This window comes from Gorilla gorilla, chromosome 16 (genome assembly GCF_029281585.2).
Source record: "Gorilla gorilla gorilla isolate KB3781 chromosome 16, NHGRI_mGorGor1-v2.1_pri, whole genome shotgun sequence".
Lineage (NCBI taxonomy): Eukaryota > Metazoa > Chordata > Mammalia > Primates > Hominidae > Gorilla > Gorilla gorilla.
In genome coordinates this window covers 32,754,027-32,780,184 of record NC_073240.2, presented here as the reverse complement: position 1 = coordinate 32,780,184, position 26,158 = coordinate 32,754,027, and the positions used below count along the sequence as shown (strand labels likewise).

General features: G+C 40.7%; 1 protein-coding gene across 11 annotated transcripts in view; it reads right to left on the bottom strand.

Moving 5' to 3' along the window:
• MTMR10 (myotubularin related protein 10) overlaps positions 1–18,624 on the bottom strand; it is a 58,767-nt gene extending 40,143 nt beyond the window's left edge. For 9 of the 11 annotated variants that reach the window (XR_008671852.2, XM_055363200.2, XM_004055888.5 and 6 more), the window contains exons 1-5: positions 18,312–18,619; positions 17,643–17,703; positions 3,699–3,835; positions 1,817–1,889; positions 1,199–1,341 (exon numbers count right to left, since the gene is read on the bottom strand). Coding sequence is in view for 8 of the 11 variants with exons in the window: in XM_055363200.2 (XP_055219175.1) it covers positions 1,199–1,341; positions 1,817–1,889; positions 3,699–3,835; positions 17,643–17,703; positions 18,312–18,371 (474 nt within the window). In the remaining 3 variants the exon portion in view is untranslated. Of the gene's footprint in view, positions 1–1,198; positions 1,342–1,816; positions 1,890–3,698; positions 3,836–17,642; positions 17,704–18,311 lie in introns of all 11 variants that reach the window. The other 2 variants (XM_055363199.2, XM_063698929.1) reach the window with 1 other exon arrangement.
• Positions 18,625–26,158: the final 7,534 nt, after the last annotated feature.

Here is a 26,158-nt window from a genome sequence, read left to right as displayed (position 1 = left end):
TCTAAAGTCCTTCTATATAATAGGCACTTTAAATTAGTAAAATGCCAAAATCACAAACAGCACAATCGAACAGGTGAAAGAGGCTTTAAGAGTTATCTAGTTGAATTTTCAATAATGCAGCTTGCTGAGAGATGGTTATACAGACTATTTGAAAACTTTTACCCATAGAGGAGCCTACAACCACTCTACTCTGCTAGACAGTCACATATTTTCAGATCTATTTTCATATATTCATCTCCTGCTTGCCTTCCTGTGAAGAAACTGTTGGTTCTCAATCTAAAAACAAATCTACCACCTCTTCACCAAAGTATATGAAGACAGCTGCCTTACAGTATTTTTGCCAGCCTTGTTTTGGTATCAACAGAAGATTTACTGCAGTCAGTTGACTAACCATGGAAAACAAAGGCACTCATTGCTTGGTGGTGCAAAGACTGCCTCCATTCTGAGAGAAAGCCACGTCCTATTATACTAAGATACTGTTGCCCTATTCCCATACACACGCGCAAGCTTCCTACTGGAAAGTCTGTGACTCTGCATTTGCTGCAGCACAGACTGGAACGGGGGGCATATTAGGTCTACCAGCTTCACTCCTCTGGCAAAGCAAAACATGGAAAACATGCCCTTGACTCTTACAAGTAGGGTAATAAGTCATTATCTGGAAGGCTGTGGAAAAATAAGGCAGTTAAAAAGTTACTAGCTTTGTGTTGCCCCTGTTGAGTGTCACTCAATTCATAATATTTCTTTAAACCACTAATCATTACTAGGCCTTTCCCGTAACTATATATTTACCTAAATCTTGTGTAACATAAGTCTAGCTTACAGTTTGTTGGTAAAGTTCTGCAGTACTGAATTAAAAGCCTAACCAAACCTTAATTACAGTATATCACCAACTTTTCAACCTTTTAACCAAGAAACTGACAAGTAATCATCTTTATGTAAAAAAATGCTAATTTCCACCTGAGAGTCTTTAATATTTGAGAAGCTGATAAAAAATTATATAGAACACTTTAAAACAGCCATAAACCAATCCAAGAAAATAGTTCTATTAATATTCTTGGCTTTGACTTTACTTAAGAAGATGTCTGATAACTTCCCCTAAAAAACATCTGAGCAATTGAGAAATGAAAACTGCCATACAGAACTGAAATCAGTAAACACAGTACAGAATCCAGAACTTGATAAACCTTAACAGTATTACCTTTTTAGCACTTTCGGGACCTGATTCATCAAAGCGAAATCTGACAATTCTGAAATCTTTACAATAAATAATTAACTCTGTTGGATTAAATTTCAGTTTCTGGTTGGGGCCTAGGACTTTCTGCTTCCTCTTGTGGTCATTTACTAAAAAAGAAAAAAAAATAGAGAAAATAAAATGCGTAGCAGTTATTTGTTACTCACCCTTTAATACAAATTCTTAGTGAAAATAATTGGAAGGTCACCCAACATTTGAGCTCTGCTTGTCTAGAATGTTTCATACTTGTAATTCCTAGAACTTGGGGGTTGGTTTTAACTTTGCTTTGGAAGATATTTTAAATGATTATTTGCATAAAACCACCATCTAGATACATTTAATGATTACTTTTAATTAAAAAGAGGACAAAGAAACCTAGAAACTATGAAAAGTTATACATTTTATATCTTCCTTTTAAAATAATTTATTGACATATCCCTCTTTATGTTCCCGGGACTCAAAAAAACGGCAAAAGTAAACTTACAGAAATAAAACGCCAATCCAAGTATTTTGAGAGGTATGACTTTTCAAATAATACTTCCAGAGTGGAATTGACTTTTAGAGTATGTACGGAATACTACGTACCTGTGACAATTTGCTCAATACATGTTAAAGGGACATCATGTTCACCAAGAAGAAGGTTTCTGTAATGGAATTTCTGGAATAAAAAATTATGTTCATATTAATTCTTTTCCCAATAATCTCACAATGGTAGTATAAGCCTTAAACTGTGATGATAAACTGTGACAGTTATCTCTAAAAAGCACAAAAAGCTTTTGTCTAGGTAGCTAGGGCCATTCCAATGTTGACAGATAGAAATTAGGTTAAAATGTACACAACAATCTTATTATAATACCTAAGATAGGGAATATCATCAATCACCTTACCGGCAAGCATTTGCATGTCTAGATCTGGATAAGCTGGCCACAACATATTAAAGAAAAAAGGGCTCTTAGGTCATCAGATTTTAAGTGGGTAAAATCATGTTTGATTTTCACAATGAAGATTTTAAAGCGCAAAATAACTATCTTTTTAAAGCACAAAGTCTACTAGAAATAAAAACCTTTAGAAAATGTTTTGCATGTTCAAACTAAGGACGTAGTTAACACTATCAATCTGCTGTCAGTAGGGCACTGGTTTACTTTTTCCTAATAGTGGTACTGGATTTAAGCTGTTCCAGGTATCTGCTTCTCATTTACAGTGAAGTCTGGGGCCAATGATCATTATGAAGCTAAAAACAAAGAGAAACACACAAGCCTACATCCAAATAAGCTACTGTCCCTACACAGTGGGTATCTTTAGGTGTCTTAAATTTAGTCTAAATATACCTACATAAGACTGTAATGAACACACAAATATACAGTACAATAAATATTTGTACAGTATAATAATTATGGTAAATTAGTGAGTGACTACATGAAATATACTTACACTAAACTATTAGATCCTTAAATTTAAAAGTTTACAGTTCATATGCCAATATTTCATTAAAGAACAATTACTATAAAGAAAGATCTAGGAGTAAGTGTGTATAATACTTTATAAAACAAAATACAAAATGGCTGACAGAAAAGTCCAGGGTTTTTAAGTTAATCAAATGAATGCCTGAACTTCTAAAAACCAAAATTACATGGAACTATTACTTTCCAGTAAGAACATAAAATAGCAAGAGGGCTACTGAAAATTTTTAAATCGATACTATTCTTCACTCTTCCTAGAAATTAGAATTTAACTTTTTAGGAAAAGAACTCTAATTAGTTTAAAAAAAAAAAAAAAGGTAGTTGGGTGCAGTGGCCTGTACTCTGGCACTTTGGGAGGGGGAGGCAGGCAGATTGCTTGGGCTCAGAAGTTCAAGACCAGTCTGGGCATCATAACAAAACCCCATCTCTACAAAAAAATACAACAGTTAGCCAGGAGTGGTGGCATGCACCTGTAGTCCCAGCTACTCAGGAGGCTGAGGTGGCAGGATAGCTTGAGCCCAGGAAGCAGACAGAGGTTGCAGTGAGCCGACATCATGCCACTGCACTCCAGCCTGGGAGACAGAGCGAGATCCAGGCTCAAAACAAAAAAATCAAAAACCCAACAACAAAAAAACCTATGAAATCACTAAAATGTGTGGCATTTATAAAATCATTTAGCAAACAACCTTTTCTCTTTATGTCATTTTTATAAGCAGGTTAAAAGATCTGCAACAGAGGGAATAACTTCCTTAATGAAAAGGACATATAACGAACGATCACAGAGGATAAATAAAGCAAGGTGACTTACAATCCTCTCACTAATACTCCTCTAGCAAGTTCCAACATTCTTCTTAAACTTTACTTTAAATCTTAATATAATTTATCCCAAACATTGCATTACCTAATACTTTTACTATAACTTTTCCATACCTATGTTTTATATAATAATATGTACCACTTAGAGTTGAAAGCCTGACAGAATGAAACAGTGTACTAATAAAACACACCTGTAATGGCATTGGGTCATCTGTAATAAAGGAGATTTTGAAGTTACTGCATATCAGCTTTCCCCACAAATCGTACTGGCTTGTGTCTGTTGCAATGCATTTTCTCACAAAATTGACTTCATTTACGACAATTTCTCCTTTAAAAAAAGAAAAATATTTGTAAGGTACTTTGTCATAAAATACCAACGGTCTTTGTGGGACCTAGAAGGAGTGTTTCATGAGGGCAAGGATGAGGACAGTGAAAACATTCACCGATTGCCCACCAGGTGCCAGGCACTGTATGGTCATAAAGCGAACAGTAATGACAAGGCATTGTTCTCCAAGGCGTAAAACTGAGGCAAAAATAGCTCAGGGGTCTGAGCTAGTTGAACTAGAAAGGCTGACTTCAGTGTACTTTTTTCCTATGCCATACTACCTCTCATTATTTATCTGCTGGAAGACTTTCTGGAGAAGAAATAAACTACACCTGCTCCTTCAGAGTATTACTTGATGGAATATTTGTGTTTTATTAACACATGACTTGATCTCTCAAACCAATGCCTTTGATTCCTTTTGTAAGGAATGAGAAACAGAGCTCAGCTTCACTGAATGTAATATGTATTCCATAAAGCCAAATCAAGTTTCCTTCTGCACTCAGATTATAACTTAGTAGGCAACAAAACCTTAAAACATAGTTTGAGTTAAAATAAAAGATTAAAAGAAATAAATATAAGAAACCAATATAAAAGTTATAATGTACTTTTGAAAGAATACTTTTCTACAATTTATTTAAAGCTTGGTCATCATTAAACCTTAATTTCAAGATGTAAAAGTCAACTAGATGCAGAACATTTTAAGCCATCTGTCTCCAGGGTCAATGGTAGAAAAGTGAGTGTACTGATCCACTTTGCCTATTTCTTTCATTATAAAAACCTTTAGCCCGATAGAATGTTTGCTGACAAACTCCAAACTCCTACCAATTCATGAAGAATGAAACTATAGTCTCAAAACAATCCTCTCTTTAACAAATAGGTTATAACAAATTTGAGTTGCAATAACTTTTATTCGAAGTTCTTAAAAATGTACAAGGCTAGTTTTAGTAACTGCCCCTTAACATTTACCTAAAATCTGCTCATGTCAAATTCACAGTGCCAACAGCTTGAGTTAACTTCCACTTTGAAGACAAGCCTCCCTCTCATGGCTGGGAGCCCTGCATACCCAGCCAGCTACCAGTCTTACTCACCCTCACTGCTCTGCCCACAGTGGCGGCCTATTAATCCCTCATGGGACCATGCTTCTTCCCATTTCATGGAATATTCTTTCCTTCTACCTTAGTCCAACCACTGTCTAGGGAATGCCTCTTTAAAAAAATCTTCCTATCTAGTTTACATTCACATATCAAAGCATTGTATTTCCAGCACTCATCATAGCTACAATTATATTTATATATTTTTAAATTAATGGCTGCATTACCCTCAGGATTATATGCTCCATGAGGGTAGAAGATGGACCGACTTTATTCACCGCTGAAATGTTAGTGCCTAGAACAGTGTCTGGCACAGGGTAGGTGCCTGTGAAAAGAGTGCTGAATGCAAGAATGAATAAAATCACTTCATGACACTTGGTTCTGTCCACCATGAGTTGGGCAGAAGTTGTTCTAGATAAGAGAAACTAGTAATTCAATACGGCTAAGCAGCCAAGCTGGCTGGAAGATAAGGGCTGTTTGGGTAAATGATATGTAAGTTAGAGAAAAGTCACAGAACTGCCACTGCTTGCCTACATATGCATTAAAGAGCTATAAATAGGGCATCTGTCCTGTCTGATTCTTTCAACAACCTGTAAGGTGAGGAAGGCAGATGGTTTCCTTAATACACAGATAAAGGATTTGCACCCAAAGAGGTTAAATCACTTTCCTAAGATCTTAAAAAGAAGTAGTGGACTTGGCACTTATACCCAAGTGTTCTGACTTCAATTCCCGTAGTCCTTCCCTATAATTACATACAATTAAATGTACTGCAGTGTAGCAAGTACCAAAACTTATTAAAGTTCAAATATTGGCCTTAACTGAATTCTAATGAGAAAAAAAATTTAAGATGACCAAATATATATATATATAGACGCACTGAGTAATTCAAATACATAAAATTTAAATCTTCTCTGGCTCCTTGAACATAAACCTTACCAATTCCCATATCAGATTCTGGGCCACTGAATACTCAACCCTTTCTCCTCTCCAGTAAATCTTAGATACGAATTGTAAGCAGGCCCTCAATTTAAACAACTAAACTAACCATGCCAGTTCAGATAGAGGACACAGCCCTGTAACAATGACTTCTTTACATGGAATCATCACATACTGTGCCACCTTAGCAAACTCATCTAAAAACTGACTCTTCAAACCTTGCTACAAAAATTCATCCACTTCTAAGACTTATGATCCATACAAACTTGTTATGCATGTTATACTCAAATAAAAATTCACTTAAAGGCCGGGCGTGGTGGCTCACATCTGTAATCCCAACACCTTGGCTGAGGCGGGTGGATCACCTGAAGTCAGTTTGAGACCACCTGAGCCAACATGGTGAAACCCATCTCTATTAAAACAAAAAAAAAATTTAGCCAGGCGTCGTGGTGCACCAGGCGTGGTGGTGCGCACCTGTAGCCCCAGCTACTTGGGAGGCTGAGGCAGGAGAACTGCTTGAACCCAGGAGGTGGAGGTTGCAGTACACTCCAGACTGGGCAACAGAGCTAGACTCCATCTCAAAAAAAAAATCACTTAAACAAACAAACTACCATATGATTTCAGGTTCCTGAGAAGGGAAGCAGAAGTAATAACAGGAAGGAACAGACAGAGCTTGTGTGGCAGAGCCTTGTGGCCACACTAGTACCATAAACAAACTGTATTTAGGAGTCAAATGCCCATTGACAGCCCTTTTTCTCTAGAAGCCAAATTCTTTTACTGATGCACGAATGTTAACTTATCAAGCCTATGAACGCAGTGAGAATGAGACAAAGAAGAGGAGGAGAATATACCTAATGGGTCCAACGGATGGTAAACCATGGCCCACGGGCCAAATACAAAACCTTGTTTTTGTAAATAAAATTTAAGTAAGACATAGCCATACTCATTCGTTCATGTGCCATCTATGGCTGCTTTCACAGGACAAAGACAGAGCTGAGTACTTGAAACAAATACCTTATGGTCCGCAAAGCCTAAAACATTTACTGCACTTCACAGAAAAGGTTTGCTGATCCCTGTGTTAGAGACGGTTACTGAAGCGACAACTCTTAAAATTATCTGAAACAAGGTTTAGAAGATACAACTGGGCATGTCCCATCTGAAAGGTGAGAAGTGAAGCACCTGAAAAGCAGGTGTTTTTGATCTGCAATGTTGTAGCCATTTCAAAGAGCTCTAGAGGACCACTCACAGGAGTGATGAGGACAGACAATCTTCCTACTAGAATGTGTCCACGCGAGTCAAGTCAAAAGATCCCCTTCTCACCAATGAGCTACAGCACTCAGAGAAAGTAAATATGAAAACCAGGTTTAACTGCTGTACTGCCCATACTCCATCAACAAAAAGCAAAAGCAAGAATCTGGAAATGAACCCCGAGGGGCTAGATTAAGAGTTTGAGATAGCAGAATGAACTTATGCTTGCCTTAATAAATATACAAATAGACATGCAGTAACAGATGTGTGTACACCTGGGTTGGTACATGTGTGTATGTTTTCTAGCTCTGCCCTCTGAAAGTGCTAAAAGCAGTGACGCTCCAGCAACAACATACACACTCAGTACCCAGCTCTTGCTTTTAAAATACCATTTTCCAATAAAAAGAACTAGGGCTCTTTAGAGAAATGGCTGATTCCAACGCTGGGGCAGGGGAAACAGAAGATGAGTCTGTAGCCTCTGGTAATGCCAGAATACCAGAAAATACGGAAGTGGGGGTGAAAAAAAGCGGGGGGACGGCATTTCCAAAGGATACAAGAGCCAACATGAAATAACTCCCAACGGCCAAAGCTGGAACAATCTGAGCAACAAAAGAAATAACGAAAATGCCGGATTAGAAAGTAAATTAAAAAGTATCTGTGAATCCATACTGTTGTCAACAGATGACTGAATAATAAATAAATAAATGGCGGAGAAGAGACAAATCTTCCTTACAGAAGAATTCCAATTAATAAATGTAGGAGGAATAAGGAAACAAAATCATGATTAGAACATTACAGTAAAGATCAAGAAACTATCATGGACTCAATGTCATAGACTGAATGATTGCTGTGTGAAACATGCATTGATGAATGCTAAATTCAGAGAGCCAAACTTTAAGGAGAAACAGGTTATTTGTATAAGCACAAAGCTATCTTCCCAAAAGTACTGACTAATTACTGTGGTAGTTTTAAGGTATGCCCATAAATTCGTGATTCTCCTCTCTCCAGGAAGTGGAGCTTAATTCCCAATCCCTTGAATGTGGGCTGCACTTAGTGATTTGTTTCTAACAAACAGTACAGAAAAGGAAAAACAGTCACTTTCTAGAGGAGAAACCTGACAGATATCACTTTAACCTGAAGTGATCGAGGTTAACCTCACCAATAACCAATCATGTTGATGTCTTGTGCCTGCTCACATGACACAAGGGTAAAGGATACCACCTCTGTGGGTCTTTCCCAAAATCCATAACCTCTGCTTAATCAAAAGAAAACATCGGACAAATCCAAACCAAGAGGCATACTACAAGACACTACCTGAATAATAATCTTCCAAAGCGTCAAGGTTTTGTTGGGGAATCTAAGGAAAGGGTATCCACAGATTCTTCTGTTATTTGCAACTTTTCTCTAAGTCTGAAATTACGTCTACATTTTTAAAAGTCAATTTGATGACGTTTCTAGGGGGTGGTTTGTTAGAACAGAAATCTAGTAATTATAAAATTTTTCCTTTTGTAGTAGTATATTTCTATGTTTAAAGAGCTTTAATATGTATTATTTGAGGCAAAATAAAAATCTCATTCTCACACCTGTAATCTTAGCACTTTGGGAGGCTGAGGCAGGCAGATCACTTGAGGTCAGGAGTTCGAAACCAGCCTGGCCAACATTGTAAAACCCCGTCTCTACTAAAAACACAAAAAATTAGGTGGGCCTGGTGGTGCGCACCTGTAATCCCAGCTACTCAACAGGCTGAGGCAGGAGAATCGCTCAAACTCGGGAGCTGGACGTTGCAGTGAGCGGAGATCACGCCACTGCACTCCAGCCTGGGTGACAGAACAAGACTCCATCTCAAAAAAAAAAAAAAAAGAAAAAGAAAAAAAAGAAAATCAAATTCAATAGAAAAAAACACGTCAAGGTCTTGAAAGATGAGATGAAAAAGCTGTCACAGACTGAGACATTGAGAATAAAGAGACACGACAACTAAATGCTATGTAGTATCCTGGATGTGAACCTGAAACAGGTAAAGAACATTTGCGGAAAAACTAGGGAAATATGAATAAAACCTGCAGTTTAGCTAACAGTATTGTTAGTTTCTCAGTTGAGCTAAATTCACCAAGGTTACATAAGCTATTAACATTAGCGGAAGCTGGCTGAAGAGTTCACATTAACTCTATCCTCTTTTGTACAACTCTTACAAATTCAAATTCATTCCAAAATAAAACTACTAAAGAAGAAAATAAGAGACACAACATTAACAGCCAAAAAAAAAGAAAAAAGAAAAAAAAGTGAAAGAAGGACTCTCTGGGCCAGGGTCTTTTAAGCGTCACACAGCCTTTTCTTACAGAATGGAAATGAGCCCTTGGAAAAGAGCAAAGAACAGAAGTACAGAGGGATACAGGGGAAGAAGAAAGAAAAGAAGGGCACTTCTGAGGATATGCTACAATTGGGTCTTCCTAATACAATAATTAAGTGTCGAGTTAGTGACATGAGTTTTATTTGATAATGCTAAATTTTGTTCATGCAGAACCCGTCTTTAAAATATTTGGATCACGTAGCACAGCTGTCTGCTCACGTAAGTTATTTGTTCATAATTTAAAAGAAAAGGAATGCTGAAGAGGAGCTGTCATAAGCTCCTGCCATGCACTGAAACACTGTGGGCCAGAAAACTAGCTTACACACAGGGAAGAAAAAGAAGACACAAAGTGGCCTCTTCCCAGATAGGATATATAAAAAGAACGTACTGAGACTGCTCTTGTTCACATGTTAAATTAAGTGACCTTGAAGAGAAAACTCCTAATAAAAGCTTCAAAGCTCTAGAGGATCTGAAGTTTTCAGGGAGACTATACGCCTGTGCTTTTTATGCAGTAGAAGGGTGGTGTGCTAGAGACGGCTGGCTGGCCTGCTTGTGAGAACCCACCAAACTCATCTCTCCCAGCTCTGTGCAATGCCATCAGCCACGGTGGGACCATTTACAACACCAAGCACTTCCCAGGATGCCACAAGGAAGCCTCATGAAGACAGAAAAAGCAGGAAATTAGCTTCAGTGTGCGGTAAGCAAAAACCTTCTAAATTAGAGGATGATGAGCCAAAGGTTTCTACTAACACCTGGGAAAAAATCAAGAAATCCAAGTTTATTTTCTCAAGACCCTTTCATCTGTAAATATAAATAAGAAGGGAAATGCAATTACAGTTAATAAACCTCCAAATGATATGGCTAGGAAAGTTTTTAACTCCCTGAGGACCTCAAAACCATGTTGTATTATCTTTCCTAACACCTTATACATTTAGAAATTCATCACGTTTGATGGACAGAAATAATGTTTCCCATACATTTTAGGTTGGAACACAGTTTAAGGCAAAGTCTCACGGCACACGTGGCTAATTAACCTGTGGGATGTGTAGAGGCCAAAAGCATAACTTAACTTGGGCTTTTAACAGTAGGGTGACTGCCCCAGTTTGTCTGGGACAGAGGGGCTTCCCTGGGATGTGGTATTTTTAGCACTAAAACCAGGACAGTCTCAAGCAAACTGGGACAAGCTGGTCACCCTAGCTTTAGGTAAATTCAGGAATTAAAGTGGCTCAAAAGTTATTACAGGAAATTGAAACTATGTGGAAGATAAACACAAATCTTTAATGCTGGTACTAACACACAATATAAAAAAGCAAGTACCATATCCAGTGAGTAGCACTCAGGATAGGATGGGGCAGGAGGAAGGGTATAGTGCCGATCTCAGGAAAAATTGTAGAATGAAATCTTGAAGGAAGAAGAGCATTGAGATAGTAGAGAATGTGTGATAATAACCGTAACAAGGTCCTAAATAAGGAATAAGGCATCTGGAAGAGACCAAGGAACCGGCATGATTGAAGCAAATATCAATATTGGGAAATACTGAGAAATGAAGTCAGTGAGGTACAGTGTTAGCAAATTACAAGGTTAAAGAATTTGGATTTTATCCTGCTTAAGTAGGATTTTATTTATGGAGGTTCATGAACGGTACTGACAACGATAGTGAGGAGTTTGGAGGGGTAAGAAAATGCTGGCCTAAGGTACTGCAGCAGAAGCCTAAGGAATGGACAGCTCCAAACATTCCTAAGGCTCTACGGGTAAGGTATAAAGCTAATGCTAATAGTACAGTTACACTGTTCACTGTTCTGAGGGTGTGTTACAAGTCCTTTGGTCTTTCAAGAACAATGCATTCACAAATTAAAATACTACAAAAATCAGTCTACAATCATTTATGAAGCCTACCTACAAAAAGGAATTACATAAAACACTTGAAAGATAAAGTCTTTGCCTTTAAGGAATTCACAACCCAGCTGAGGAAATAAGACGCATGGTGAGACAGAAAACAAGAACAGTACGGGCCAGTGAGTTTGTAAAAAATAAACAAGACATCTATACAACAATGGCTATTTTCATTTCCCAGATGGCCCATGGTTGTATGCTTTTCTGATCCGATTACAAAAGACTCTGACAATCACTGCATTCATTATCTAATAGTTAATCTCAAGAATGAAAGTGCTGTGAGCACTGTAGATGGGAACAGGGAAAGAACTGAGCTGACGCACAGCCTCAGCACAGGGGCCCAGGCTCAACGGGCACTCAAGATTCAGAGCACAAGCATTTGTTTCCAGAGATCTTTCTTGACACCCCTGCCCTACCCCAAATCTGGCTTAGGTGACCTTCCTCTGAGCTCTTACTACTTTTTCTCTCCTCTACTGAAGCATCTCCCCAGTGAACTGAAACTGTCTAAGAACAGGATCCCATCTCCTCAGCATTTTACCCTTCTGCCAAACTGCATCAAGCACACACTCAATACCTGCACAACAAATTCATTATCGTTAGTCTTGGCATTTCAACTCTTCTCCCTTAAAAAAGAGCATGCCCTGGGGTGAGAAGAGAGCAAAGGCCATCAAGCCCCACTCACTGCAAATCTTACATCCTCAATACAAAGCTGCTGGCATTTCACCAGACTGTGCTTCGGCACAGCCAGCAACAGGAAGTCCACTACCTCCCTAAGACATTCCATTTTCTGGCAGCTGAAATTCTCTGAAAGTTCTTCTGCACGCTGGGTCAAAATCTGTCACTGTTGTGAAAAGGGCAAAGACAAGGACAGAGCTCTTTTTACTTCACTAGAGAACTCCCTCTAGGCTGACATCCAATCTACTCCCCAACAGTTCCAAAGCATAAATCTGTACCCTAGTGTCACCAGTGCAGCCAGGTGGGCCGTGCTGCTTAGCAGTTAGTGGCACAGCCTGGGAGCCGGACAGAGAACTGTGGCTCTGCCTTGCTAGCTGTGTGACACTGGGCAAGTTACTTAACCTCAGCAAACTATAGTTTTCACATCTGTCAAATGGAGATAAACTGGTATCCTAGCTGACAAGACTGTTATGAGGATTAATCTGCAAGCTATATTAGTTAAGGATCCTCGTTCAAAGTATGTTCAGAAACATGCCTGGTAATAGCTTAGCAAAAAGAAGAATACAAGGCACCTGGACTGCAAGGACAATGAAACCCAGGGACTTCAACACACATTAGTACACTCCCTTGGGGTTCTTCACTCTTTTCAACAGATTCTTCTGGAACTGTGGCCACTTGCAGCATTACCAAAGAGGACCTCTTCCCTTAGTACCAACCTAACAACATCCAGAGGCAGACCTGTGTTCATGCTTGCAGTCCAGGGTGGGTTATTAACCTTGCTGGCCACACTGGAACCCAAGGTTGGGTGGAGTTAGTTAGGAAAGGATAATTTGTCAAAAGAAGGAGGATGCATTTTTCAGAGGATGGTGGAAGGGGGCTGGGTGTGGTGGCTCACGGCTGTAATCCCAACACTTTGGGAGGCCAAGGTGAGCCAATTGCTTGAGCCCAGGAGTTCGAAACCAGCCTGGGCAATATAGTTGGACCCCATCTCCACAAAAAATACAAAAATTAGCCAGGTGTGGTGGCGCACGTCTGTAGTCCTAGCTACTTGGGAGGCTGAGCTGTGAGGATCACTCGAGCCCAGGAGGTTGAAGCTGCAGTAAGCCGTGATCACACCACTACAGTCCAAACTGGGTGACAGAGCGAGACCCTGTCTCAAAACACAAACAAAAAAATGGCAGTACTCCTAGGCAGACAAAGTAATTAATGTTCTCTGTGTGAGTGTTCACAAAATTGTATCCATAGTATTATAATAATCTCATCTAGTAGGTTCTAGTTTAGATTCCAAACCAGGTATAGTGCAAAACTAATTTAAAGGACCAATAAAGAGTTTTTAACTTTTTAATTTTGTTAACTTAAAAACTTTTTTAAAGCTACAGCTATTATCACCAACATTTAACAAAAAAAGTATCTATTCCAAGTAAGTTAGAAGAACATAATCTCAGAATAAAAGACAATCTTTTAAATCAAATACATTTATCTTTATTAAAGAAAGCTGCACTTTTCTTAATTTTCTCATTTTGACCAAGGGCTGGTAAAAACTTCATCCAAATCTGATACCAGGCCCTGGCTGGAATCTGGGTACCAGTGATCCAGGTCACAGTCTTCTACCTTGTCAACAGGCAGCTTAGGGCTCACCCCAGGCCTTTCTGCGATACTGGCACACGACACCTCCAGCATTCTCGCTATCCAGGACAGACCTGGCACCCAGGAGATACATCCTCACCGAACCGATCCACCAGTCCAGCAGCTAAACAGGACATAGTCTGGCATTACATGCTCTTAACAAATATATACTGGAACACAAACATATATACACACACACACTTTAAAAGTCAAACTCAGTTTTCAAGTATTGGAGTGATTTTACACATATACAATATAATCACTGAAAGAATGAAATTCACATAATGAGAGGAAGATAAAGAGAAAGCCTACACAAAAGCTGACTACTTTGGCAGAGTACTCTATTTCAATTCCAGGCTCAGACATAAATCTCTTGAAATGTCTGGCATAAAATAACACAGTCTTCCCTTTACTCCTAAATCTCAAAGTTAGTCTGTGTGTGTGCCTGGGTAAGGTAACAGTTTAAGCCAGGTGGTCTGGGAGGTCCTTTCGTTCAGTCCCTCAGTAAACATCTCAGTGTCTACCACATTCCTGGCACTTTGTGAGACATCAAGACCACAAAGTTGAAGTAGGCACAATACCCATCTCAGAGTTTCATGTATCAGGAAAGCTGAAAATTACTAACATAAACCACAATCTAAATTAAATTACTAGTCATTTTCTTCTGTTTTCTTTACTTAATAAAAGATGAGGATCATTCTGAAATTAGGCTTAAGTTCCAACAGTGCACATGGTGACAGCACACAAATAAACAACGCATTTTGTGTTCTAATTTTCATCTGCTTATTGAATTAGAAGTTCAAACTTTGGGCAACTGAAGTAGGATACCCTTGGACCCAAGGCATTATGCCAAAGCAAAGCATGCAATACCATATCTCTAACAATTACTTTTTTTTAATATTTTTTTTAAGTTCTGGATACATGTGCAGAATGTGCAGGTTTGTTACATAGGTATATACGTGCCATGCTGGCTTGCTGCACCCATCAACCCCGTCATCTAGGGATGACGCCGGGAATTTCAAGCCCTGCACGCATTAGGTATTTATCCTAATGCTCTCCCTTCCCTCATCCCCCACCCCCAACCCCCCCGACAGGCCCCGGTGTGTGATGTTCCCCTCCCTGTGTCCATGTTGAACAATAACTTCTGCATCCCTGTATATAGCCACAGGTGATGTGACCAGGTTTTCTATTGATTCTGATAGTCACAAAAGCAAGAACTATATTATTCACTCCCTCTTAGTAAAAGCTCTAGCCTAGTCTAGGTCTTTAGATCACCAATACTTCGGTAACTTTCCACTCGTCTTCCAGATTTCATGGGTAGAGTAGTAGGCTGCAGGCCAACAAAGAGCAAATGGTAGCAGTGAGAGATGTGACAGGCGAGGTAAAGCAGGAAACAGAGACCACAACAGGGCAGCCAGACAGAACACAGCCAGGATGGGTGCAGGAAGGCCAGAATGAGAGGGTAAGAACAGAAGGGGAGAGGAAGGGGGCAAAAGACATCCTAATTCAGGACCGGCTAAATGTTGGGTAAGGATAAGTCAGGTACAAACAGAATGCTGGGTGATAGAGCCGTCATGTATGCATGTACAGATGTCAGCTATGATTTGGCCGCCAATGCAATAAAAATTAACACAGGTCAGAGAATTCCTTAATGGGCAACTAAAAGGTTCAGACTTAGTGTTACAGCTCTTTTAGAATTTCTCTAAAAATAATTCGGATTTAGCCGCCATTTCTGGGACAAGAAAAGCACAGTCAGAAACTGGGTTTACAATTTCCCCAGAAAACTCTGACTTTTAGCAATTTTATAGAATTGATAACCCTCAGTGAGAAAGTTCTTCAAGTTTATGCATACTTAGTAACACCTTTTCTTAGCATATATCTTAAATTTAAAAGCTAATTTTAAAAAAGTGGCCAGGCGCAGTGGCTCACGCCTGTAATCCCACCACTTTGGAAGGCCAAGGCGGGCGGACCACCTGAGGGCAGGAGGTCAAGACCAGCCTGGCCAACATGGAGAAACCCCATTTCTACTAAAAATACGAAAAAGTAGCCAGGTGTGGTGGTGGGCTCCTGTAATCCCAGCTACTTGGGAGACAGAGGCAGGAGAATCGCTTGAACCTGGGAGGCAGAGGTTGCAGTGAGCCGAGATCGCACCACTGCACTCCAGCCCAGGTAAGAGTGAGACTCTGTCTCAAAAAAAAAAAAAAAAAAAAAAAATTTAAAAAAATTTTAAAAAAATTAAAAAGCAAGCACTGACATTTACAGCTAAGACCATGTTGTTTCTGAGTGTGAAATCATAGTATGCAGAGTGCAGGAATCAAAGCCTAAGAACCAGGCCTGTTCAGAGTAAACGAAGTCAAAGTTCAATAGCTCATAGGCACTCATTCAAGATGAGTACTGTTTCCTCGTCCCTGCATTTTAAATGCTCAGAGTGACTAAGACTAAAACAGAGCACACAGGGAGCAAGGGTTACTTAGTAATTCTACTGTTCACTCTGAGGAAAAGTACAAATGATTAATTAGTACACACTGTTGAGTGAAAAGCACTAACAAAATCAAGGGAAAATATTTATGACTCCCATAGTAAAGTTTAAAAAACACTTTTTAAACTTTCATATGGAACCAAAGTTTGGTGTTTTTAATATTTTGTCCCTATATAATATTTAAAATTTTAAAGTTTCCACATTTGTTCAATTTTTACCTACAAAATTCTAATTATTTTACCGATTTGGCTTTAAGTAATGAGTCAGATTTTACAATGCTGATAGTAGCCACACAAACTAGTATTTGATTTCAGGTTTTTTTTTTTTTTTTTTTGAGACGGAGTCTCACTCTGCCGCCCAGGCTGGAGTGCAGTGGCAGGATCTCGGCTCACTGCAAGCTCCGCCTCCCGAGTTCATGCCATTCTCCTGCCTCAGCCTCCCGAGTAGCTGGGACTACAGGCGCCTACCACCAAGCCTGGCTAATTTTTTTTGTATTTTTAGTAGAGACGGGGTTTCACCGTGTTAGCCAGGATGGTCTCGGTCTCTTGACCACGTGATCCACCCGCCTCGGCCTCCCAAAGTGCTGGGATTACAGGCATGAGCCACCGTGCCCGGCCGATTTCAGGTTTAAAACAGGCTTTCCTAAGTATCTGGCTACTTCCCCTAATAATCGCATTAAACAACTGACTTTTCCTAATTATTATACAATTGTTATACAATTCAAAATACCATACCAATATTCTGTATGCTCTAAAACAAACCCCTTTCTACCACCACTCCCTACTTCCATCTCTAAGGTCACCTATAGCAAATTTTGTTCTAAAGCAGTGATTCTCAACTGTGAGATTTTTGTCCCCCAGAGGTGGGGGACAAAAAAAAATTGGCAATGACTGGTGGCATTTTGGTGTGGCAGTTTTAGGTCGCAACTAGGTGGTGGGGGATAAGGGTACTACTACTGGCATCTAGTGGGTGGAGGCCATCTTTGCTGCTATACACAGGACAGCCTGCCCGTCCAACTATGAATTATCTGGCCCCAAATGTCAATTAAGTGTCTCTGCTGGGAAAAGCCTGGTTCTAAACTGAAACAAGCAAATTTGCAAATACAGCTGACAACTTCAAAAAACAATTGCCAAGCAAGTAATTCAAAGTTCACTAAGCTCTGTTATTGGTATAGAGACACACACATAATAAAGGCGTCTTTTTATACTATCAAAATGCATTAAAATGATTTATTAATCATTAATGCAATAAGTGGCAAACACGTCAGCAAAGAGTACTTTTACTACCCAAGCAATTAAACATATACATCTTTTCAAAAAGAAATTCGGGAGACAAAAAAGGAAATGAGGTAATGACATTCTTGACAGTTCCTTTTTCTCCTCTCAGTCACTAGACTTTTAACTGGAGAAAGTTTAATGACAGAAGGGAAGTTAACCACATGATACTAGTCGGCAGAATAATCTTAAACCAAAATACGTTGCTAAAGTATCTGTTAGAATCCTAACTAATGTTTACCTGGCAAAAGGACTGGCTCCAGTTTTTTAATCTTCGGTTCCGAATTGATCTTATCGTCAGTCTGAAATACATTAGCAAAATAAATCAAAATCTCAATCCCCCCACCCTCCGTAAAATGCTACAGCAAATGTTGTTTTCTAAGTGATGACACATGCGAAAGACACACAGCCCCCATTTAAATTCTTTCACATATTAAGTGAGCTGTTTTTAAGATCTGCTCATTATCGACTTGGAAGCCTGATAATAAAAAATGTTTAAACTGCCAGTGTCGCTTCCAGGTGTTCACATTTATGACAGACGGGTAACCGCCTCGACCAGTGACCCCAAGCGCTGCAATCATGCTGGCGGTCATAAGAGGGAGGGTCGATGGGTTGGAAACTAAAGAAAACCCCAGCTCCCAAGGCTCCCCTGGGTCTCAACACTCGGCAAAACTACGGACGACAGAACTTCGGGCAGAGAATGGCTGCAGAAGAGTTTTGCAAGTTTTCGCCGAGCCAGTGGGGGCTCCCGAGAAGGCGCATTTCGCGGCGCCGGGAATCAAGCAGCCGCGCTGCTGTGGGCAGGGAGACGCGCGCAGCCTCCTGGGGTCCTCCAGTTCCCGGGGGTCGGCCTGGAGGCTCCACGGAAGCGCAGAGGAGAGTCGGGCGCTCGCGGGGAGGGGTTGTTTACCTGGGGAGGTGGCAGGAGGTAGGACCTGAAGGTGGGTTTGGGCGGCTTGAGGGAGAACATGGTGCCCCCGCCTTTTCGCCCCGTTCCCGTCGCGGGCCAGCGGCAGCGCCGACGCCTCCGGGCGTAAAGCTCTCAGTGCGGCGGCCCAGGCCCTTTCTGCGGCCAGCCGAGCCGGGCGGACTGCCGGGCGGGGACACGGCGCAGCGCCCGCCCGAGCGGGGAGGGGCCGGGCACAGCCAGGCCGACGCGGGCGCCGGGGCCCATCCCCGGAAGGGGCCCGGTGCCCCGCCCCGAGAGACGGCGCGCGCAGGGCCGCGGCCCGCCGCTCCCGGACCGTGTCCCGTGCTAGTACCGGAACGCAGCGGTGGCGCCAGGTGCCCGCTGGCGGGCCCTCAGCCGGGGCGCCGCGGGGAGCGTAGCCCGACGGCCATCTCAAGAGCGCGGCCTCCGGAGGGTCCTTCTACGGCGGCCCGCAGGGGTCAGGCGGCCGGCGGGGGCCTACGGCGGCCTGCGGGGGCCACGGCGGCAGCGGTGGCTGCCTGGGACGGCGGCGCGGGGCGTCTTCTGGCCGGGCTGCAGTCCTGGGACAGTTCCCTTGACTTACACATGGGCCGACTTCGCCCTCCGGCCTGGGCGAGCATTGTTTTGAAGCTCTCAAGGAGGAGCCCAGGGCAGGGAAAGGTGACTCGGGTCCAGGGGTCAGGCGGTCACCCCGTCTGCGCCCAGGATGCGAGGAACCGGCACTGGGAAAGTGGGCCGGTGCCGCCAAGCACAGGTCACTTCTGAGCTCTTACGGTAATTCTGACTGGAGCAGATTTTGGTGGGAGGGGGCTAGTGGTGTTACATTTTGGTGAATCTATTACTTGAGACTAGGTCCTTCTTATACCTTGAAGATTCAAACCCCAATCCAGCATTTTATGATTAATGCCACAGGGAAGCTTCCATGCAGCCATACCAGTCACAATCACGCGGATGAGTGTTACTCACAGGAACATTTAACAATTTAAATAAAGATTCAAAAAGTTATTCTTTTTCTGACAATAATTTATCCTGGATTTAGAACCCTACTGATCTTTCAGGTTAACCTGTTTGAATTCCACTCTGCCCGAGAACCGTAACCATAATTGTATTTTTGAGAGTCAGGGTCTCACACCATCACCTGGGCTGAAGTGCAGTGGCATGATCAGGGCTCACTGCTGCCTCCACCTCCTGGGCTCAAGTGATCCACATGCCTCAGCCTCTCAAGTAGCCGGGACTATGGGCATGAGGCACCGTGCCTGGCCATAATTGTACTTTAAAATGTTAGTTCCATTGGATTAGAAGTGTTAAAATCACTGTCGTGCACACTTTTTAAAAAATTTTTATGAATATGCTGTTACTCTTCTATATTCAACGGATATTTTCTACAAATACTCTTTAAGCAATAATTGGCTTTTTCTTTACACTTAAATGACTCTGTGATTTGGGTTTTTCTGTACAGGTTTTCTTAGGATCTGCAACTCTAATATGTGACCATACAACTGAAAAGTGGAAAAACTCTATTTCCAGATTTATTATTGTCTTAACACTAAATTTTATGGCATTTCCCAGATATCTGGTTGTATTAGTCTGCTCAGGCTGCCATAACAAAATACCACAGGTTGATGGCTTAAAGAGCAGACATTAATTTCTCACAATTCTGGAGTATAGGAAGTCCAAAATCCAGGTGTTGGCAAGGTAGGGATCTGCCTGACTTGTGGCAGGCAGACAGGTGAGGGCTCTCTGCCGGATTTGCAGATGGCTGCCATCTCACCATGTCCTCACACAGTGCGGGGAGGGTATATAACATGCTCCCTGGGATCTCTTGATGTCTCTTCTTGTAAGGACGCTAATCCTATCAGATTAGAGCCCCACTCTTATTACCTTATTTAACTTTAATTACCTCCTAAAATCTCCAAATATAGCCATACCAGGGGTTAGGGTTTCAACATTAGCATTTTGGAGGAACACAATTCAGTCCGTAGAACTAGTTTTATAACCTCTTCTCAGACCCTGATGCCCTTGACTACGCTGTATGTTTGGTGTTATTGCCTACCCCCTGCTTTTGGCTCTAATGTCACTATTTTGTCCTGCTTCACCCATTTTTCTGTTTTTGTTTGTTGTTTGTTTTGTTTTGGTTTTTTTGAGGCGGAGTCTTGCTCTGTCACCCAGGCTGGATTGCAGTGGCGCAATCACGGCTTATTGCAACCTCCGCCTCCTGGATTCAAGTGAGTCTCCTGCCTCAGCCTCCCAAGTAGCTGCGATTACAGGTGTCCACCACCACGCCTGGCTAATTTTTGCGTTTTTTTAGTAGAGACGGGGTTTCACCATGTTGGCCAGGCTGGTCTCAAACTCCTTACCGCAGGTGAACTGCTGGACTCGGCCTCCCATCACCCATTTTTCTGACTACACCTCTGTTTCCATTATTGGATCTTCTATCATTGGGAATGGTAGCATTCTCTAAAGATCACTTCCTTTTCCCTATCAAGAAAAAATAAAGCTAACATTTCTTGAATACTGATCAGGTGCTAGGAACTTTATATATTCATTCAGCACTCATTCAGTGAACTCATGAATTTGTATTGAGTACTAACATTGTGCCAAGCACCATTCCGGACACTAAGACAAAGTTTCTACTTTCATGGCATTTTCATTCTTGGTAGAAAGATAAAAAATTAATATATAGCATGTCGGGTGGTAATGAGTGCTGTGAAGAAAAATAAAACATAGTGAGAGAAAGGTGGTTCCGTTTTTCAGTGGGGAGTTGGATATGGTCAGGGAAGGACTTTCTGAGTATAGGACATTTGAGCAGAGACAAAAGGAGTGAGGGAACAGGCCAAGTACACATGAGGAGGAAGAGCATTTGGGACAGAGAAGATTAGCTGTGCAAATGCCTTGAGGTGAGCGCCTTCGAGGGGTGTTTGAGGCCAGTGTGGCTAAAGCAGCCTAATGCAGTCAGGGAGGAGGGCAGAGGGAAACACAAGCCAGATCACAGAGGCCCCAAAAATTGAGAAGATTTTATAAGGTTTTGAGGTAAGAGTGCTATGATCTGACTTGTGTTTTAAAATAATCATTTTGACTGCTGTAGTGTGCAGCAGGGTGGCCTTTGGAAGACCAGTTGGGGCCTGTTATAACAGTCCAGATAAGAGAAGGTGATGGTGGTAGCAGGGGAAGTAGTTAGAAGTGGTTATACATAATGTTTGCAAAACGAGGCCATGGCTTGAGTATGTGGTCTTTTAAGATGACTACTAAGTAATTTAAGACATCTGTTTCTTGAGGGAGAATTGTGGAAAGATGACAACAGCAGCATACTTTTTCAATCTCTGCATAAAAACAGACAAAGCAACTATATGGCAAAACCAAAACCCAAGGACAACATCTATAACAAATCCAAATGAAATGGTATCCCCTTGATCTCAAAAATATAAATGCGTGGGAAAAAACCAATAGCAATAATATGGCAATAATAAGTAATAAGACCCTTGTGGTATCAGCATAGAGAATCAATGAGGCATCTGGAGAACCCCAAAATAGCTGAAAAGTGTTCCCTGGAAGGTCCAGCCAGTCAAGTTGAGAACAGTAGCAGAAACAGGAAAGGATATTTGCCTTCTCTAAAAACATGAGAATGCACGAGGCTCCTGGTAAAGTCTGGAGGGGCTGGAGTAATGTAGCTGCAGGAACTCTTGAAACTAATCTACTAGGCTTCCTTGCAGGAAAGAGACCTACACTGCTGGCAAACTGTTGGGCATGGAAACAAAATTGAGCTAAATAGAGACAATAGAGAGAAAGGAAAAAGAAGTTCTAGGTAAAAATGGAAAACCAGGAAATCTCCAAAAGTAAGCCAACTTTTCAAATTAAAAAAAAAAAAAAAAGAACGAAACCCACAACACTAAGCAGTAAAAACAGAAGTTCTCTATGAAGTTAGAAAAACTAGGCCGGGCACGGTGGCTCACGCCTGTAATCCCAGCACTTTGGGAGGCCGAGGCAGGCTGATCACGAAGTCAGGAGATCAAGACCATCCTGGCTAACACGGTGAAACCCCATCTCTACTAAAAATACAAAAAATTAGCTAGGCATGGTGGTGGGCGCCTGTAGTCCCAGCTACTCGGGAGGCTGAGGCAGGAGAATGGCGTGAACCTGGGAGGCGGAGCTTACAGTGAGCCGAGATAGTGCCACTGCACTCCAGCCTGGGCGACAGAGCAAGACTCCACCACAAAAAAAAAAAAAGAAAAAAGAAAAACTATCCTTAAAACTGCCTCCTTCAAAAAGTTCAAGAAAACCAATTTCACATAAAAATAATCACATGAAAGTATGGAAGTCAAATCACATAGAAAATTATTGTAATGAAAGACAATAAGAACAGAATAGCACTCATATCCACAATAAAAGCATACCAGAAAGGATGCCCACAAAACAGATAAAAACTAACATCCACTATTTCACAATGAGCCAAAAGATACTAAGAAAATGATATGAAACATGAAAAGAACTATATAAATCAGAACTAGAAACATTCAAAATGAAATGAATAAATTCAAAATAGAATCAGAAATCAGAATCTGAAATTAAGAATAAAAGAAACCCAAGGATGAATAAACACAATTGATTATTCTTTAAGAGAAGATGAAAAGGAGAAAAATTCTAAAAAATCAAAAATCAATGAAGGAAGTTAAACAGATTAGAAAGAAAGTCTAGATATTGAAAACAGGCAAAGGAGAACTAACAAATAGATAATAGGAGTTCCTGGGGGAAACAAAAAGAGGGAGGAGATAAGGAAACAGAACAAATACTACAAACTGTAGTTTAAGAAAACTTACCTGAAATTAAAAGAAAATATTTGAAACTGCATATTGAAAGAACACATTGCACCTGAGAACATTGATCTGGGCTTACCAGCACTAAGACACATTCTTCTAAACTTACTGGGCCTTGAAGAAACAACAATGAAAATTTCTTTGGATATTTAGACAAAAAAAGCAAGTGACTTTCAGATGAAAGAAAATTAGATATTACCAGACGTTTTGGCAGCAATGCATTATGCCAGAAGAAAATGGAGTAACATATTTAAGGTACTCATGGAAAGAAAATGTGAGAGAATAATAATTATGGCCGAGCGCTCAAGCCTGTAATCCCAGCACTTTGGGAGGCCGAGGTGGGTGGATCATCTGAGGTCAGGAGTTCGAGACCAGCCTGGCCAAAATGGAGAAACCCCGTCTCTACTAAAAATACAAAAATTTAGCCAGGCGTGGTGGCACATGCCTGTAATCCCAGCTACTTTGGAGGCCGAGACAAGAGAATCACTCGAACCTGGGAGGCAGAGGTTGGAGTGAGCTGAGATCACGACATTGCACTCCAGCCTGGGCAACAGAGTGAGACTGTGGCTCAAAACAAACAAACAAACAAACAAACAAAAAACTAAAAAACCCAAAAACCAAAAAATTACAATGGATTAAAATACATCACATATATTTAAATCCATGAAGTCATAATGGTGTTTAAATAAACTAAACTATCAGTCACCTGGAAAAACTCTGATTTCCAGATTTGTTATTGACTGAAATGTCACATTTTCCAGATGTCTAGTTGTATTAGTGTGCTCATGCTGCTATAACAAAGTACACAGACTCTGGCTTAAAGAACAGAAATTTCTTTCTCACAGTTCCAGAGGCTGGGAAGTGTAAGACCAAGATACCAGCAAGGTAAAGGTTCTGGTGAGGGCTCTCTGCCTGGCCTGTAGACCACCTTCATCCTTTGGAGGATGGTAGAGAACCAATTCATTATTTTTAAAACTGGCAAATGGGAAAAATCAATCAGTCATTATTTCTGCTGTGTAGTATGAACTATACCACTGTGTAATCAAGTAGTAGGTGAAAAGAATAATCTCTTTATAGATAATAGAATTTGAGTATTACAATTTTCAACCCTCTATAAATTAAGTGATGTAGGCATTGAGTATCAACAGCTGCTGACATCACAAAAAGAGAGACAAGTAGACACATGTGCCTCCTTGTGTCTTAGAAAGAAGCTACACCATCTAAGGAGTCTTGCCAAAGGGATCAGACCTAAGCCTGAATAAGCCTCTGACTCCTCCTGCCAACCTGCAGAAACAGCAGAATATGTCAAACTGCCTGTGAGCATTCAACAAGTAAAGTTTAGACTGTGGGAAACTTTGCAAGACAAGTGGCCCATGTTCTTCAACAAAGAAATTGTTAAGGAAGAGAAAGAGAGAAAGGTAATACCAGATTAAAAGAGATTTAAAAGACCTTCAAATAAAAAAGAGTAAGGCTAAACTATAGTGCTAAGGAACATTCAAGTGATACAACTATAATGAAATACAAGTATAGTGATTTTAAAACATATCTGCAAATTTTTTAAACATTCCCCTCTATATGACCCCTACCCTCGAATCCGAGCTGGCCTTAGTGACTCTGCAGGACTTCTGAGGATTGGCCATAAAAAGCGGTATTTCCTCCTTGCTCAATGGGACACTCACTTCTGGAGCCCTGAACCATCATATGGGAAATCCAGTTTCTCTGAGGCTGCCATGCTGTGAGGAAGCCCAGGCTGCTTGGAGAGGCATGTGTATGTGCTCTATACTGAGATTGAGATCCCAGTTGAGAGCCATTATCCATTTTCAGACATGTGAATAAAGACATATCTAGATAATCCCAGCCTCCAGCTGTTGAATTACCTCTAGACAGTGAGTCTTCCCAGCTGAGGCCCCAAATATCATGGAGTAGACAGTAGTGTGCTATAGCCAGCCTGTACTGGCTTGCAAGAACCAATTGTCAGTATGTCGTCCTAACTCCATATTCAGTGATGCCGTAGCTTGAAGTTGGCCATGGTAGGAGTACTTACACCACGGAAATCGGCAAACACTGCAAATCAGGGGCATTCCTGCTGCGCCTGTCTGAATTTCTGACCCACGGAATCCATGAGCATAATCAAATGGGTATTTTAAGCCACCCAGTTTTGGAGTCACTTGTATTAATAATACAGTGATAGTAACTGGAACAGCAAGGAAAGGATTACTATAAAAATATAGTTATTTTTCAGGGAACAGAGGTGGTTGAGATAGGGACTTCTGAGACTTTTGGAGTAGCTGGAAAACTCTGTTAATCTGAGTGGTGGTTACAAGGATATTCAGCTTACAATAACTAATTAAGTCAGTTATTTTGTGTGATTTTCTGCATTTTTATCTTAAGATAAAACCTTCTTTAAAAGTCTTTTTTTGTGTGTAGGAGGTAGTAAGATGATTTCATTTCACTTTATTTCTAATACATATTTAGCAAAAATGCATTTTTGGTGTTGAATAACTATATGACAACATTGACAGTTTGATTTTTAGATTTTAAAACCTAAACTATGGAAGACTATAGGAACCTCATGATGATGAAGCATATATATGTATTCAGAATGTAAGCAGTCAAACAGCCTTAAAGGAGAGAGCCACATATTATGAGGTCCTTTGATAGTTCAAGTCTTGATTGCCATTGATCAAAGTCCAAAACAAGCTTAATTTATACCAAATAATATATTAGAACTCATTTATGAGTATGCCAGAGTTTTGGGGATAAAATAATAAAAGCCTTCTTATGTTACTATGTTTTACATAGCACAGAAATATAATTCTTATTCATTTACTAAGATAGTTCTATATTAAATTATTTGACCATATGCAGTATTCTTATTTTAATGTATTAAATACTGCTAGATTTGATTAGATTGGGTATTAGTTCTCAATATTTGGTTGTCCATATTTAGACAAAATTGTAATGACATTGGGAATAATAATGTAATCATTAATAATGTAATACCAAGCGGTCTGG